The sequence below is a fragment of the Galeopterus variegatus genome, unplaced genomic scaffold, assembly GCF_000696425.1.
Source record: "Galeopterus variegatus unplaced genomic scaffold, G_variegatus-3.0.2 Scaffold2431, whole genome shotgun sequence".
NCBI classification, from domain to species: domain Eukaryota; kingdom Metazoa; phylum Chordata; class Mammalia; order Dermoptera; family Cynocephalidae; genus Galeopterus; species Galeopterus variegatus.
Genome location: NW_007728542.1, coordinates 273,845 through 291,494, shown reverse-complemented (window position 1 = coordinate 291,494; position 17,650 = coordinate 273,845). Strand labels below are relative to the sequence as shown.

The 17,650-nt window shown below is 49.2% G+C and overlaps 1 protein-coding gene across 1 annotated transcript in view; it reads left to right on the top strand.

Moving 5' to 3' along the window:
- Positions 1–7,932, top strand: part of CD300LF (CD300 molecule-like family member f) — an 11,167-nt gene extending 3,235 nt beyond the window's left edge. The window contains exons 3-6 of the mRNA XM_008581679.1: positions 4,346–4,458; positions 6,231–6,253; positions 6,554–6,694; positions 7,085–7,932. Coding sequence (XP_008579901.1) covers positions 4,346–4,458; positions 6,231–6,253; positions 6,554–6,694; positions 7,085–7,240 — 433 coding nt within the window. The 3' untranslated portion in view covers positions 7,241–7,932. The remainder of the gene's footprint in view (positions 1–4,345; positions 4,459–6,230; positions 6,254–6,553; positions 6,695–7,084) is intronic.
- Positions 7,933–17,650: the final 9,718 nt, after the last annotated feature.

Here is a 17,650-nt window from a genome sequence, read left to right as displayed (position 1 = left end):
TTACTGTTGTGGCAAGAACAGTGGTGGTCCCGATAGTTACTCATGGCTCTAGAGCACTTGGCAGCTCATTAAAGGATTTCCTGTCTATTCATTTTCTTTGACCTGCCTACAACCACCCCACAAGGAGGAATGGGCAGGTACAAATGTACCCATTTTACAGAAGAAGAAACTGAGCCTCGGTCACTTCCTGGGGAAGGATGTCTCTGGAGCTCAGATGGAAATCTTTGGACTTCAGGCCTGGAGCGCACTCCCTTCTTAGCACCCAGCCAGCCATCTTCAGCCAAAGGGCTTTCTAGAAGCTTTCTTTCTCCTCAGCCCTCTTGACTGTTTTTAGATCTGCCAAGGTCTCCTGCTTCTGGAACCTTCCCGCAAAATGCCTACGGGAGATCCCCAGTCTTTTTGTCACTAGGGACTCCTTTTACTCCCCCTCTCCCGTTTGCCGTGTTTTGAAAGTATTTTTCTTTATTTCATTTGAAAGTTTTTTTCCCCCTACTATACTGCTTTTAAAAATTAATAGCTAAGGAGTTTCTTCATTTTATTAATCAAAGCTTTATGAACGTACCAGTTGGGGCCTTTGATTAGCATGAGATGAATAATTCACTCCTTTATTCAACAGCAACAGCAACAAAATTTATTTAACAAATAATTAGTGAGCACCTGCTCACACCTATCACTCTTAGGGAATACAAAGGGATACGGGGATGAAGAAAATAATCCAGGCTTCTGCCCTCGAGGTACTTACAATCTAGAGATAATTAACTTAACCAAATAGAGTTGATATAATCAATTGGTTAAAGAACTTATTCCTCAAATTTCTGTGAATCCGGTGATGGATATGAGATAGTCTTGTATTAGTTTACTAGGGCTGTCAAAACAAAGAACCACTGTTTTGGCTTACACAAAAGACTGGGTGGCTTACACAACAGAATTTGTTTTATCACAATCTGGAGATTGGAAGTCCAAGATCAAAGTGCAGGCAGGGCTGGTTTCTTCTAAGCCCTGTCTCCCTGGCTTGTAGATGGTTGGCTTCTTCTTGTGTCTTTGTACTGTCCCTCCTCTGTGCGTTCTGTGACCTAATTTCTTCTTCTTATAAGGACACCAGTCATACTGGACTAGGGCCCACCCCGATGACCTTGTTTTAGTCCGTTTTGTGTTGCTATAACAGAAATACCTGAGACTGGGTAATTTATAAAGAAAAGAGGTTTATTTGGCTTATGATTCTGGGACAGCTGCATCTGGCGTGGGCCTCAGGCTGCTTCTACTCATGGCGGAAAGTGGCAGGCAGTTAGGGGGTACAAGCAGATCACATGGCGAGAGGAAGCAAGAGAGAGAGAGAAGGTTCCAGGGTCTTTTTAAGCAATGAACTCTCGTGGGAACTAATAGAGCGAGAACTCACTCATGAATCCCCCCTCCCCCAGGGAGAGCATTAATCCATTCATGAGGGATCCGCCCCCATGACTCCGTCAGTTTCCAACACTGTCACATTGGAGATCAAATTTCCACATGAGTTTTGGAGGGAACAACACATCCAAACTCCATCGGACCTTATGTAACTTTAATTATCTCTTTAAAGACTCTGTCTCCAAATACGGTCACATTCTGAGGTACTAGAGGTTAAAGTTCAAACATATGAATTTGGGGGTTGTGGGGGACACAATTCAGCCCGTAATAGTCCTTACTCTCGAAGAAATTACAGACCAAAGGGAGGTGATCAAGAAAATAGGTGACCATGATAGCCATTAAGCATAGAGACAGGGCAAACCCAGGTGGTCATGAGACACCTTTATCAGACAGAGTGGGCCAGGACAGGTTTCCTGCAGGAGGTGAGGTCAAACCAAGACCAAGAGGATGAGTCAGAGATCGCTTGGTGAAATGGGGCGAGAGAAAGTGAGTGAAGGGGAGATGGAGAGGAAGTGATCCCTGGTGGGGGACCAGCACGTGCAAAGGCCCTGGTCACTGTGATGGCACAAGAAGTACCAGCGAGGAGCAGCTGGTTGCAGAAGAACCAAGAGAGATGAGGCTGTACAGGCCAGCAGGGTCTCAGATCCAGAAAGGCCTTATAGTCTGGGTCAAGGAGCTTGGATTTTATCCAGAAGTCAACGGGGGGACACTGAGGGATTATAAGCAGAGTTGTTGCTGCAGTAGGAAGAATGGGTAGGAAGCGGGGAGATGGATAAAGGGTCACTGCAACAGTCTGAGCAAGGGGTGATGGTTTTGGGTAGTGGCAGTGGGATTTGGGAGAAGGGACCAAATTGTCAAACTCATAAGTTGTAATGGGGATAGGATGGGTTGGGGCAGGAAAGAAGGGGATGAGTCAGAAATGGCTCTGAGGTTTCTAGCCCGGGCACGTGGTTGGAGAAGGGACAATTACTTGAGAGAGGGAGGCCAGGGAGGGCAGATTTAGGGGGAAGGTGATGAGTTTGGAGTGGTTGGGCCCATGTAGATGGAGGTGTCAGGAGGTAGTTGGATATAGGGTCTGGAGTTCAGAGGACAGTCTGGGCTGGAGACAGAGATCTGGGAAGCACTGGCAGTAAGATGGAAATGCTTGGTAATGGGAGGGTGAAATAGAACAGAGGCAGAGAGTGGACCCAAAGGGGCCCATGCTCAGGACATTTACAAGAAGAGTAATTGACAAAGTAGGTTGAGAAGGAGCAGCCAAAGAGAGAGGCAGGGATCCAGGAGAGAGCTGGGCCTTGAAGGCAGGGAAAGAGCTTCCAAGAAGGAGGTTTTGACCACCGGGTTCTCAGGGAAGTGAAGCAAGATGTGGACTGAATGTGTCCACTGGTTTATCCCTGAGTAGTAAATGGTAACCTTGGTGACAGTGGTCACAGCAGAGTGAAGGGAAGAGGCCTTCTTGAGGAGTAAGCAGGTAGATAAAAAGTGTAAAGACCTCTTTGAAGAAACTTGGCTTTGAAGGGGAGGAGAAAGGAGGGTGGTGGGGGGAAGGGTGTGGATTTCAGGGAGGGATGGAGAAAGTTTAAATGCCCATAGGAAAGAGCCAGGTCAGGGGGAAGGGATTGACGTTTCAACCAAAGGTTAATTTTGACATTTTGGTTAGCCTGGGCAGTTGCATGGAGGCTAAAGGTAGATTCATTCATTCATTCACTCACTCATTCATTCCACACTATATGTCAGGCACTGTTCTTGGCCCTGGGAATGAACACAGCAGACAAAACCCCTTTCCTCATGCGGCTTGCATTCTAGAGAGGGAAACAGACAATAAGCACAATGAATAAGTAACAGATCCTCTAGGTCAGTAGGGGACAAAGATGATGGGGAAGAAGGAAAAGATAGTGCAGGTTGTGGAATAAGGTGGGGTGGTCAGGGCGGGCCTCATGGACAGTGATTCTGGAGCAAAGACTTGAAAAGACGAGGGAAGGAGCCAAGCAGAGCTGTGGAAGGAGCACGTTCCTGGACAAAGGAGCATCTGGAATGAAGTTCTTTAAGGTGGGAGCGTGCCTGGACTATCTGAGGAACAGCAGGGAGCCCAGTGAGGCTGGAGTGGAGCAAGCACAGGTGAGAGCAGACAGAAAGGAGGGGAGAGAGTTGGGGGAGGGTGGAGGCCACCATCAGCCTGGGAAGTTCTCATGGGATAAAATGGGGCTGTGGGGGATTCTGAGCAGAGGAGGGACATGCTCTGACTTTTGGATAAGAGGACCCCCTGGCTGCTGTGTTGATGATAGAATGCAGTAAGGTGTGCTAGTGTCCTGTGGCTGCTATAATAAAATACCCCAAACTGGGTGGCTTAAAACAACAGAAATTTATTCTCTCACAGTTCTGGAGGCCAGAAATCTGAAACCAAGGTGTCAGTAGGGCTGGTTCCTTCTTGGCGATTCACAAGGAGGCCCCTTGCCTCTCTCCTGGCTGCTGTTGGCAGTCCTTGCTATCATTTGTCTTGGGCAGCATCCCTCCAATCTCTGCCTCTGTTGTCACATGGCTGTCTCCCTGCGTGTGTTCGTGTATCCAAATTTCTCTCTTGTAAGGACACTAGTCATTGGAGTAGGGCCCACCCTAATGTTATATGACCTTATCTTAACTTGATTACATCTGCAGATAGGTCACATTCACAGGCTCTGGGTGGACATGAACTTCTGGTTTTCAACCCCGTGGAGAGGGAGGTTTAGGAGCAGGGGACCTTTTAGGAACTTGCTGCCGTATAATTTCTGTTAGGCTTCTGGGCATGTACCTTTCTTTTAACCATCTTTGAGGGCCCCAGGAGTGAGGGCTGCCAGGCTGCAAGCCATAGACCTGCAGATCATGAGGTGTGTGGCCCTCGTTGCCACCAGGGGGGTGTGAGAGGACATGGGGCAGAGGGTGAGCCTGGGCTTCCTTCTGTTGTTTCCAGGAGTGGCCACATGAAGCTCAGCATCCTCATTCCCCTCACCTTTGCCGTGTTGCTGCTTCTCTTGGTTGTGGCCTCACTGTTGGCTTGGAGGATGCTGAAGCGACAGAAGAAGGGTGAGAGGACTTGGCGGAGGCTGGCTTGGGCTGGGCTGGGGCTGGTGTGTGGGGCCAGTGGCTGGCATTGTTCTCTGGGAGCTGTCTGGTCCAAGAGTTTGCTGACAGAGTCTGCAAGGGGCACTGTCTCAAAAGCCACCTGCAGCTGACAGTCTGAAGGGCTTGGGGGACCCCTGGAGCTGGTGGGTGAGCCCCAGGAGGTTTGGCATTGGCTGCCTGCCATGCACATCCCTCCTAGCTCTCCCTTTCTCTCTGCTCTGCCTCCCTCTCTGTTTCCCTGTTTGGCTCTTGGTGGGCAGAGGTGGCAATGGCCTTAGGTGAGCAGCCCAGTCTAGGGTGCTTGGACACTTCGGTAGAATCCCGGTGGTTGCCAAGGAGGTACTGAGCTGACGTGGGGGGAGGGAGAAACACACACACACATGCACATGTAGTATATGCACACACACATGCATAGCATGCAAACACATGAGCACGTACACTTCCACACACGTGATCTCATATACACATGTGTGCACACATGCACTTGTCACATACATGTGCATGCACACATCACACAATCCTCTGGGTCTGACCAGAAAGGTTGGTGCTCCCCTCTGCCTGCCAGCCCTCCCACAGGCCGACCTACTTGGGTGTGAGCTTGTCTTCAGGGAAGAGATATTTGCTCAGGGGCCTCCACTCACAGATTGCAAGGTCTGGCTCAACCAGCCCTTTTCCTGTCTGGCTTGACTTCCACATTCTTATGTAATTGCACGCCTCTCCCTTCTCGGAACCCCAGATCCTGTGCTCTGGCTCTCCTTGGGCTCTCTCCAATACCCCTCCCTCCCCGCAGCCTGGGGGACCCCTCAGTCTGGGAGGAGGGATGTCTGACTCTCATCCACCACTTTTTCTCCCAAATGTCTTGTCCATGACCTAATTTCTAAGTATTTTCTGTGCTTCTCAGCATCTACACTTTTGAGACTAAAAACCAGGGAATAAATTCCTTGTTTCTTTCTTCTTTGTTGTCCCTAGAACAGGGGAATGGGGGAAGTGGCAGGGGGAGGGCTGATGGACAGAAAGACACACAGGAACCACCAATCGCCTGAAAACGGATCCAGACTGTGCCAGCCCAGCTAGCGCTCCACTGGAGGGCAGCTTGGAGCCATCCTATTGTGTCTCTGTGGACAACTTTTACTGATCGAGCACCCACCCGCCAGGCACAGCCAAGCACCCCGAATGTGAGAAAGGGACAGGTCAGGCCACCCAGCAGCTCCTGGCCCACCTGAAGACTAACTAGAATTCAGTGGAAGAAAGACGATGAGACAGACATAAAGCAAGTGCCGTGGGAGCCGGGAGGGGGTATCAGACAGCTTAGGAAGCTGAGGAAGGTAGGCATGACGGCGAGTTGACCCCTGGAGGATGAATCAGGTGGAGAAGTGGTGGGGTTACAGGCTGAACTCCCAGCAGAAGTTACAGGCTGAGCCTGGGATTTTGCAGAAGGAAACCTAACCCCAGGGGAGACCATGGCTGGCAGGGCCACCTGATCAGTCGATGGCACAGTTCTATGATGTGGGGGAACAGAGGGGCTGAGGTCTCCCTCTTTTTCAGGTGAAGAAATGAAAGCTCAAAGAGGCGATGTGACCAGTGTCACAGAGTGTGTCATCTGAGGGGTCAGAATGAGAACCATGTTTCCTGTCTCTGAGCCTAGAGCCTAATTCACCCCTGTTCTTCCGTATTTCTCTCCACCAGAGTCTTGGGGATGGGCTTTCTAATTCTGGATCATTTTTGTCTTTTAGCTGCTGGGATATCTCCAGAGCAGGTAAGAAAGTCCCTGCGGTTGGACCACAGAGACCAGGCAGCTTCCCCTTTTTTAATTTCCTGTCTCCCAGGAGCACTGAAGTCCAAATGTATCAGGCAAACCATGTGCCGAAGTGTCCACATAGCCACGGCCTCCTGCAGGGCATGGGAGGGTGGGGAGCCTGGAGACAGCCAGAGGGGGTGAGGGCTGGGGTCATGGGAGACTGAGAAGTGGGGGGCATAGAGGGAACTGGGAGGGGCTCGAGTCCCTCCATGGAAGAGGAACCTGTGTTCACAGACAGATCTTGTGATTCCCCTGCAGCCCCTGGAGAGTGACCTCTGCTATGCAAACCTGACCCTGCAGCAGACTGGAAGGTCCCCCGGCCCCTCCCAGAAGAAGGTCCCCACAGAGCCCTCCTCCTCTGCCCAGGCTGGCCAGGCAGAAGTGGAATATGTCTCCATGGTGTGTCCTCCGTGGGTGCTGCTGTGGGGCTGGGGAGGGACACACTTGCCGTTGACCCCCCTTTGAGGATGGGCTCTTCCGATCGTGTGGGAGCAGCTGAGGAGAGCAGTCAAGTGCGGTGCCCGTGCTGGGTGGAAGAGAGCCACCCCGGCCGAGTGACTCAGGATTTCATAGCGGATGTGCTGCCCTGGGGCAGAGTCGAGGGAGAACCTGTTCTGCTGTGGCTGAAGCTCAGGGTATCTGGCAGAATGGAGGGGGCAGTGGGAGGGCTTGGGAGTGGGCTGCAGAGGCCTGAAGGGTCTGCCCCCACCAGCCTCATCAGAGAGCTTTTCTGTCCCGTGGCCATTGCCACTGCCAGCCCCTCTGACCTCACGACCCTCTTTCTTGCAGGCTTCCTTTCCGGGGGAGGAAGTTCCCTATGTGTCACTGTCTTTGGACAACTTGGATCAGGAGCCAACCTACAGCAACACGAGCCATCTCATCAACTACACCCCTGGCAGGGACCACGAGGAGCCCACAGAATACAGCGCCATCAGGCGGCTGTAGCCTGTACTCCAGGCCTCCCTCTCAGACCCCACATGAGGCCTGTGGGCACAGTACTTGCACCAGGACCCACCAGAGACTGAGGCTTCTGCCTCATCAGCCAGCACAGCCCCTGGCTCTGTTTTGGGCTTGGGTCTTAGCCTCAGGGGGCTTCTGGGAGTTGGGGGTCTCTCCACATCCCCTCCTCTCCCACATAGCTTGGGAGGGGTCTGGGGACATGCCCTGGGGCTGATGTGGGAATAATAACAATATGATAATAGTAATTAACCTTTATTTATTGCTTACCATGTGTGGTGAGCTGAATAATGGCCCCAAAGATCACTGTGTCCTAATCCCCGGGACCTGTGAGTGTTACCTTATATGGCAAAAGGGATGGTGCAGGTGTGATTATGTTAAGGATTTTGAGATGGGGGGATTATCTAGGTCTGCCCAAATATGATCACAAGGGTCTTTATACGAAGGTGGCAGGAAACAGAAGGCAATGTGGTGACGGAAGTGGAGGTTGGAGGGATGTGGATGGGAGCCAAGGCATGCCACTGCCTCTATAAGCTGGAAAAGGCAAGGAATGGATTCTCCCCTGGAGCCTCTGAAAGGAGCCAGCTCTGCTAACACCCTGCCTTGAGCCCTGTGAAACTGACCCTGTACTTCTGGCCTCCAGAACTGTAGGAGAATAAATTTGTATTGTTTTTAATGAAGCCACTAAATTGGTGCTAGTTTGTTACAGCAGCTGGGAAACACACACTGTGTGGCAGGAGCTCTTCCCTAAACGCTTCTCCTATAGTAGCTCATTTAATCCTCACAACAACCCCATGAGGGTGTTTCTATTACTGTTTGCATCTTACAGATGAGGAACCTGAAGCAGGGAGAGGTTCAGTGACTGGAGCCAAGTTCTGCTGCTGGTAAGCAGCTGAATTGGAATCCATACCCCAGGCATTTTGGCTCCAGAGTCTGGAGTCTGGGCCACTGCTCAGCACTGTCTGTGTGAGGAGGACTGTGTGTGTGTGTGTGCGTGTTTGTACACACTCACAGGGACAGTTAGCCTGTGTTTACCCACACTGACTTACTATCTTTATTCTAGAGTCCTGGCAGCCCTCCCTCCAGAATATATCCTGAATCCCATTGCGTCTCATCATCACCGTGGTTACCAGCCTAGTCCACCCAACCATATGGTCCCCTGCCTGGTCTCCCTCTTTCATTCTCTGCCCCTGAGTCCATTCTCTTTCCAGTGGCCAGAGACGTCTTTTCAAAGCACAGGACTGATCACTCCCTGCTTATAATCTTCTGGTGGTTTCTTCCCCAACCTGCAAGGCCCCAGGGGACCCTCGGGCCCCTGCCGGTGCCTTCGACTTCACGTGCCTCCACTCTGTCTCTCACTCACTCTGCTCCAGCCTTTCTTCTGTCCTAAAATGATAAGGCTTGCTCCCTTCTCAGAGCATTGGCATGTGCTGTTCCTTTTTTCTGGAATGTTCTTTCTGCAGATCTGTGAATAGTTCACTTCTTTTTATCATCCCATCTCAGCTCAAATGTCACCTGTCAGAGAGGACTTCCCTGACCACCTTAGGGGAAGCAGCCCCTATACCCACCTCCAATTTCTCTCTGTTTCGTTGCCCTATTTTATTTCCTTCATAGCATTTACTACTTTGTAAAATTACTTACTTACGGGTATGTGGGCTTATTATTTCCCCCACTCCACTAAGCCTTACGCTCCCTGAAGGGGGTGGGGGGACTCTGTCTCATTCATTCCTGTAACCCCCATGCTTATTAGTGTCTGCCATATGGTGGGTTCTTGAATGTATTTGTTGACTCAATGAATAAATAATGCAGATGGTTAAGACTTGGGAACATAGGACAAGCTCCCAGGAGGAGGGACAGCAGTGTCCATCATTCTAGGAAGGGAGTCCTGCAAGCTAAGGAATTTCAGGATTGACTTCCTAGAAGCACAAAGTGGGGAGACTCTTTCTCCCCTCCTGAAAAATTGGGGAGAGGGGAGGAGCCGTGTTGTCCTCTGACTGGAGGACAAAGGTCTATTACTTCACTTCGTTTGACTTTGGGGGATGGATGTCAGGGATCAAAAGTCAGGGAAAGGCATCGTGGCTTGGGAAGAAATGACAAGCTATGCCTGAGGACCAGAAGCAAGTGACCCAGCAGGTGCAGGGGTCATGGAGGTGTTTAGTGGGCCATCATCAGTGTGTCCTTGGGTTTGCCTGACTTCTCACAGCTCTGGACACCCTAAGGGGGTCTGAGAGAGGTGGCCTTGGTGGATGGCTCCTGCTCCCTGTGCTCCCAAAATGATTCCCTAGAATCTCAAGAGCATTTCTACTTGGGAGGAATTTGCAGAGCCCAGGCAAGCTGGAATATTCAGGAGCTCCTCATCTAAGCTGGTCAGGTCAGAGTGAGACTGTTTTTGACCCAGGCTGTTTTAAGATTTACAGAGCAAGAAATGCCTATGGAGAGATCCTTAAATGGAAAAGTTCAAAGCAGAGCAAAATTAGAGTGAGTCGAAGTATGAGACTAAGTATAAGAATGAAAATCATACCATAAAGCCTTGGGCGAATGCATCACTGTGCTGTTTTAGCTATTGTGCATATAGTGGCTTTCTTTCTTTCTTTTTTTTTTTTTTTGTCTTTTTTTGTCTTTTTCCGTGTCCGGCAACGGATCGCAACCCTCAGTGTTGCCCCCGTACCAGACCGGGGACCGGCAACGGGATTGCAACCCTTGGTGTTGCTCCCGCGCCTCGCTCAGCCAGTGAGCGGGAACCGGTCTGTATGTGGGATCCGAACCCTCGGGCGGGAGCGCCGCCGCGCTTCCCAAGCGGCGCACTATCCAGTGTGCCACCGGGCCGGCCCCAATATAGTGGCTTTATTTCTGAGCTTACTTGAGCAGCCAGCACCAAACAGAATGTACATGCTTATGTTGGGTAGTAAGGAATCCATCTTTTCTGGTAATATATAATCACAGATCTTAGTGAAGATTATTGCCATGACCCTTCTGACATAAATCTAGAAACACAGGGAATACTAGAATTTAGCTCAGTTTGGTGTGGCTGGAAGGATCTGGCTGCTCCTGCAGTCAGTTTCATAGCTGGACAGAGCAGATTTCTGATTGACAGTCCTGATGGGCAGGGTCTAGGTTCTTTATGAGTTGGGTTATGACTATAGGAGTCAGCTGCTAATACCGCCCACTTTGTTCAAGCCTGAGCTAGAGTCTAGAGGAGCTGGGGAAGTTGGGCTAGATGGGGGAGGCAGATCTGTGTAAGAAGTTCGAAAGGAAATCGTTTCATAATGTTTACAGATTTGTCTCAGCTGTGTCTGGCTGCTCTGCAAAGACTTTGCTAAGGCGGATTTTGGGCAGCTGACAGGCACCTATATTGCAAGAGAGAGAATTCAGATATGGTTCCTCTATTCTGAGTGAGGGTGGCATTTACTATCTTGTCGTATGGTTTCCAGGAAAGCACATTCTGCTATTACAAACTCCAAGATATTTAAGCACTCAGTTCTGATTGAGTGCCTTGTTATTTATAGCCCGTCTAAAGTTGCTGGGTTTCCCTCCTTTGGTTTTTGAATTATTCATATTTAAAGATTCCACTTGATAAAAATTGTAGGGTTTGACCAGTCGCCTTTCAAAAACTGTGTGAGTATCTTTGGCTTCTGGAAGACAGAGCCTTTTTGAGAGTCAGTTGAGGGAGAAAAAAATACTGGGCTGGAAACCTCTAAAATACATGATTAAGATAAATGTTGGACTGAAGAAAGGTTAAAGACTTCCCTTGCTAGACACCTTGAAAAACAAAGTCCATAGCTGCTTAGCCTTGGAAGGGCCAGACTGCTGGAATTGTTTGATTTTCTGTAGCAATAAGTTTTTAGATTGGGAGGGACAGATGCAGTGGTCAGCCTTTTATTTACCAAGTAGGTGCATTCTTATCCAATGTAATTGGAATTGGCAATTAGTAAGTTCATTGAAAACTGTTGTTAAATCAGAAAATCATAAAAGAGATATATTCTGTCTTTAAATATTTCATTTTGACTCTAAATATCTAAATGTGTAGTAATTTGCTAGTGCACTGATGTAGACAGTCCTAAGGACTTTTCTTTGCTGTGGGTCTGCAGAAAGACAGGGGTCATTGCGTTTCCTGCACAGACCACACACATGTTGTAATATTGTTTTGGAGTTTCAGTTTCTTTAACATGAAGCAAGAAATTCTAGACACCTATGAAGCAAGCTGATTGCAAAATCCTTCTTCATTTTTATGTTTTTCCTCCCTATATTTTATAGTTCTCTCACGCATTCCTAATTTGACAGCATTTTTTTTTAATGACAGGCTTTCATGGAGTCTTTTTTTTTTTTTTGTCTTTTTCCGTGTCCGGCAACGGATCGCAACCCTCAGTGCTGCTCCCGCGCCTCGCTCAGCCAGTGAGCGGGAACTGGTCTGTATGTGGGATCCGAACCCTCGGCGGGAGCGCCGCCGCACTTCCCAAGCGGCGCACTGTAGCAGTGCGCCACCGGGCCAGCCCTCACGGAGTCTTTCCAAAGCATTTGAGTTAGTTTTTGTAGAAATGAGGGTTTTTTTGTTTACACTCTTATTTCATTGATTAATATTCTTTTCTGTTACTCTATTAGTTTATGAATGAATTAGTTCAATCACATCATTATAGTTAACGTGTACAACCAGCATAAACACACTGGGGTCCAAACACGGCAGACCCTCGTTAACTAGCCACTGGAACAGGTGAGGGCAGAAGTGAGGGCTCTTCTTGAGAAGAACCTGCCAGTGTGGGTGGTCACTGGACCACAGGCACGTGGTCAGCATGTTTCACCAAGAAACTAAAGGGTATTTATTGATTTAGTAAGTTGGTTAAGTGAAGGATTGGTTAAGAAAACTTCTACGAACCCATCTGCTATCACCATAATTTCATAAAAGAAAGGACATTTGAGCACCCAACTCTCAGAATAATAGTGTTTCCCAAGAAAGGGCACTTGGTGATTTTATGCCAACATCTATTTACGTGTGTGTGTGATTTCCTACAAATCGATTGATGCTCTGGCAAGGGCTGGTGCTTACACATCAACTGAGAATTGGCAGCCATTGATCTGGCTCACATCAGTTCTCTAGGCATGGTCCTCTCCACCATGTCCCAGCTGGTGTTGTCTAGCTTCCTGTTTGTCCGGACACTGACTAAGGGTGTCACTCAGGAGGCCCCCGTGGTCCTCTATCGGTTGTGAAAGGGCCCCTTCGGTCAGATTCCTGCTGCCCTGCACAAATCCTTTCCCCACAGGAGTCCACTGTGACCAGCCCTCACATGGCTCTGTCTTGAGGGTTTGCAGTTTCTGCATCAAGAAAGGATGACTGACTCACTCGTGCTGCTGAAGTTCCCTCTGGGTACAGGGTCTCAGAATAAAGGAGGGGAATACTGTTCCCCAGGGTCAGAAGGAAAAAAGACACATCATGAACCCCCATGTGATAGAAAACCTACTATTAGCAGAGCAAAGTCTCTTCTTATTTTATTATTATTTGTCTCTCCCAATAAAACCATGAACCAATGCACAGTCAGTTTGTGTTATTTAAGGATCTGATAATTGGTTTGTCACTCAGCAGCCACATTGCGTTTCCTTGCTGGCATTTCCAAACAGAATGCTGTCCTCGATCAAGGACACTGAGAGTTTCTGCCACAGGGAAGCAATGGGTCACCCCCTGGTCTCAGCCACACTGCCCAGCCCCTGCCATCTGGTCACTGGAAGGAGCTGCAAAGTTCACACCGTCTATTCATTCTGAAACCTCACACAGCCTTTGCAAAATTAATAATGAGCCACAAAGGCAGAAGGACTAAGTCCCAGAGACCTTGTGTCCTCATATTGAAACGCCCTTTTGTCTGGCAGGTGGCAAGTGAAAATAGAACCAGTGGAGAGATAGGTAAAGTATTTTATCTTAAAATACAATAAGACATGAGAGCAGATATGAGAGAAAGAGGAGGGGAGGCAAAGGTGATTCCACCCAGGAGCGATGTCGGTGTCGGTAAATCTTAGCTTGATTTCCTGACCTTATTATCCTGCAGTTGGGTTTGGATGGAGGCAAATCCCAAGGGGATACTCTGCTCCTGAGACCCAATTAAGGGTGACTCATTGCATTTAGGCCTGTCTTATAGTAAATCTTAGCTTGATTTCCTGACCTTATTATCCTGCAGTTGGGTTTGGATGGAGGCAAATCCCCAGGGGATACTCTGCTCCTGAGACCCAATTAAGGGTGACTCATTGCATTTAGGCCTGTCTTATCTGAGCGGCTCTGAAGGCAGCGTCTTGAATTGCCTTGTGAATGAACGTCCCTCACTGGCATGGATTTCCATTTGGTGTTTGTCCTGGGCTAGGCTGAGAGTGTTGTCAGGGTTCCATTAGAATTTCGGGAGGTCAGTGACAGAAGAGGTTTGGGTGAACTTCCAGTCCAAGCCTTTCTTTCCCTGAGGACCCTGGGGATCAAGGGAGGGATGTCCACTGTAATGATGGGAAGAGTTGGGGTCTGCAGTCAGAGCCCTGGTTGGGGTTCTGTCTTTTATCACCTGCTCAGTGGCCTTGGACAATCATTGAATGTCCCTCAGGGTCTGTTTCCTCCATTGCAAAATGTGTGTAACCAAAAGTGCTACATGGTTGTGATTTCAAAGTCAACAAAGTAACCTTCTGTCTTGCCCATATTTCTCAAAGTAGATCCCAGCTACCTGTGGTAGGTCCCTCAGGAGCTACTGCACACATCTTCTCTCATGTCCTGACCAGCCCCTGTCCTATTTACTACCTGTCCTGACCACAAGCTGTCTTATCCACCACCTGCTGTGCCCACTCCCTTCCCTATCCCCCCTTTCTTGTCTACCCTGTCTTGTCCACCTCCTGCCCTGTCCACCACCTGTCCTGACCTCCTCCTGCCCTGCCCATCCCCTCTCCTGACCAACATCTGTACCATTCACTACCTGTCCTGACCACCACCTGCCTTGTCTGCCACCTGCCATGACTACTCCCTGTCCCATCCACTATATTTTCTGTCCACCCCCTGCCCTGCCTGACCACCATCTGTATCACCTGTACCAGGCACTACCTGTCGAGGTCTGGCTCCACAGCCCCAGTAAGCCAATCACTTTATAGGATGATATTAGTTCATTTCCTAAGTCTGGTTATTAATAACCTAAGTCTGGTTATTTAGTCTTAACTGACACCATGTGTGGGACACAAAGAGCCCAGTTCGGGTGGGACAGTGATGAGTTCCATTCATTTATTTTTCTGTCAGTGCTCATTAAAGATCTAAGACTGTGGGGACCCAGCCTCACTCAGGACTATATGGGGCGTCTTTGTTTGTGCATGACTGGCCTACAGCTAACACCACCCCCATTTTCCTTGGGAACCACTCTCTTCCTCCCTTGAGCCATGAGGCTTGGGCGGGACCGGCTGCATCTGCAGGTGGCATGTGATGCAACCTCAAGCTGTTCACCGTATTCCATCCCCTGGCCACGGTGAATGGTTCAAGGATGGGCATGTGACCATTTCAGTCTCCCGTGAGCATTCGATCCAGGGCCTTAGCTGAATCTAGGAGCTGTCTGGATGTGTTCCTGAAGCTGCTGGTGATCATGGGGCCCCAGGAGGAACCGCCTACGTGTGAATGAAGCCAAGCCAGAGGGAAGACCGTCGAGAGACTGAGAGAGTGAGACTGAGGTCATTGTGAGTCTCCAGTGCCATCTGAGCTGGGCATCAGCAGCACCCCTGTGCTTCTCAGGTTTACGGGCCAATGAGTTCTCTTTTTACCCAAGCCAGTTTGAATTGGGTTTTATAACTGGCAATCAAAAGGGTGCTGACTACAAGAGTTCCCCTTTTACAGTCAATAATAATGCCTGTGCTGCTTACGCTCAGTGCTGTAGAAATCAGATGAGATAATTTATGTGCAAGTGCTGTGCAAATTGTAAAGGCTCTTTGAATGGAATGACCAAGGATTCATTAATGGCAGAGCCAGGACAAAAGCCCAGCTTTACGATGCCCCAAGCCCAGTTCTCTTTCTTTGCTAATGAGCTGCCTTTTGCCCTAAGAAAATCAGTGAGCAGGACAGGTGGTGATCATGATGGGGGTGGACAGGGCAGGACAGGTGGTGGTCAGAACAGGTAGTGGTCAGGGCAGGAGGCAGATGGAAAAGGTGGTGAACAGAGCAGGTGGTGGTCAGGCTTGTGACGGACAGGCAGGTGGTGGCCCAGAGCCATCCTGGCCTTCAGAGGGGGGTCCCCTCCTGGACCTGTGGATTTCACAGCCACTCAGACCAGTCAGTCAGTCAGGACCCTCAACTTGGCAGCCGTAGAGAACTACAGGCATTTGACCTGGTCCCTGAGGGCCCAGCTTCCCACCACATGAGACTAGAGGCCCCTGACCTTTAAGGTGTCTTCATGGGCACTATGGTCTATGTGTCACATTAGTTTGAAGTCCGACATGGCCTGAATCATCTCCTAGGTGCTGTCCCTCTGATCAACCAAGCTGGCTAGACTTAGCTTCATGGGGAGTTGGGAATGGGTTTCATTCCTGGCACCTGGCATATGGTGCCCAGCAAATGTTTGCCTGCTGTCCCTCTGATCAACCAAGCTGGCTAGACTTAGCTTCGTGGGGAGTTGGGAATGGGTTTCATTCCTGGCACCTGGCATATGGTGCCCAGCAAATGTTTGCTGAATTGATTCTCAGATTCCCAGCCAGAAGTGTCAGATTTTGAGGAGAGCATGTGGAGAGGGATGGGGGTTGGGTATAAGGAAACGGCTCCAATCACCTTTTTCCTCTTTCATGGTTCTCACTCCTGACATCCAAGTCCCTAAGGCCCTGACACAGGCGCTGAGTGGGATGGAGGCAGGGATGTGAGATGACAGGTCTGGTTATGGCTGATAGAGGTTTCTGATGAGAAAGCCTCCTCTTCCACCCCTGTCTTTAACCAGGTCAAGTCCAGGACATTCTCAAGCTCAAAGGCAAGTGGTACCTATGGCAATGCAGGAAATGTCTACCCGGAGATAATAGAATGCCTGACTCAAGCCACAGACAAACACAGCTGAGGGAGCCAAGGTCAGGGTGGGGAGGACCCAGGGGTAGGAGGGGCTGAAGGGGCTGTCGATTGAGGCTAACCTCAGTGCAGCCAGCTACCAACCACATCAGTCTGATAGCATTAAACATGTGAATCCTCCAAGTCTCTTTTTTTCCTGAATTTTATGCTTAGCAAGCAGTCCCCTGATTATAACATGGCTTGGCATCCAGGGCAATGCATGAGTCTTGTGTGTGTGATTAACACAAGCCTGCCTGGAGGGATGGAGCCACTCTTGGGGGAGGGGGAAAACTGGGCCGCACACCCACGGCACCCACACACTGGACTGCTGTCAGTGCTCTGAAGTAATGACGATCTGCCACCCCCTTGGCAAAGCTTCTCATCCCTCCTGACTGGATCTCTCTGCCTCTCCATCCTGCTTGGATGTGACCTGAGTCAAGTTTCTTAATGTCTCCATGCGTCAATTCACTCATCTGTAAAATGAGATTAAAATAGGGTTGCTGTACAATTAAAGGAGTTAATAAATGTAAAGTGCTTAGGACAGGGCTTGTCACATCAGTACTATAGAAGGGTCTGCTGTAGTTCTTTGAATTTCTGCAATAGCAGCTGTGACCTTGAGCAAGTAACTTCATTTTTTACTAGCCGGCCTCCGTTTTCCTATCTATAATATGGAATTAACAACATCTACTGTAAAAAGCATGTGGTAAGTATAAAGTGTCATAGCATATATTAAAGTTTTTTTTTCTGTAAACAGTAAAATGCTACACAAGTGAACTCTGTTTATTTTTTATTATTTAAACAATTATTAGTCTTACTGGGTCCCTCTAGATTATAAGGCAGAGATGATTTTAATACTTCTCAGTTCATAACCTACTAAAAACTAAGAAGGGGACCCAGAAAAGAAGCAAGAATCTGGGTACAGACAGAAGTTGGGACTGTCCCCACGGAGAGGAGGAGGTGCTTGAGGGGCTGGAGTGGTCTCTGCCTCACCTGGACGTGTCTGTACCAGCAGCCTTGTCCCCTTCCAAAGGTCGGTCACATGGCTTCTCAGTGTGAGCTTGGGGAGGGGCTGGAGGACGCAGGTGCTACCAGCTCCTGACTGTCCCCTGGGGTATTGCTCTGATACATGACAGATCCAATTTTTAATAAACAGTGTTGCTGGGGAGTGGTGTAGATGCAAAATTCAAATGGGCGAGAGGAGGGAGGAAAAAGAAGAGGGGAAAGATTTGCTTTGCTTTTAAAAAGGCCTATAACTAAAGATAAGGAGAGACAGACAAGAATACATCATCACTGGACCTGCCTACAGCTTATGAGAGGACGGCTGGTGTGTGTGTGTGTGTGTGTGTGTGTGTGTGTGTGTGTGTGGGGTGTGGGGTGGG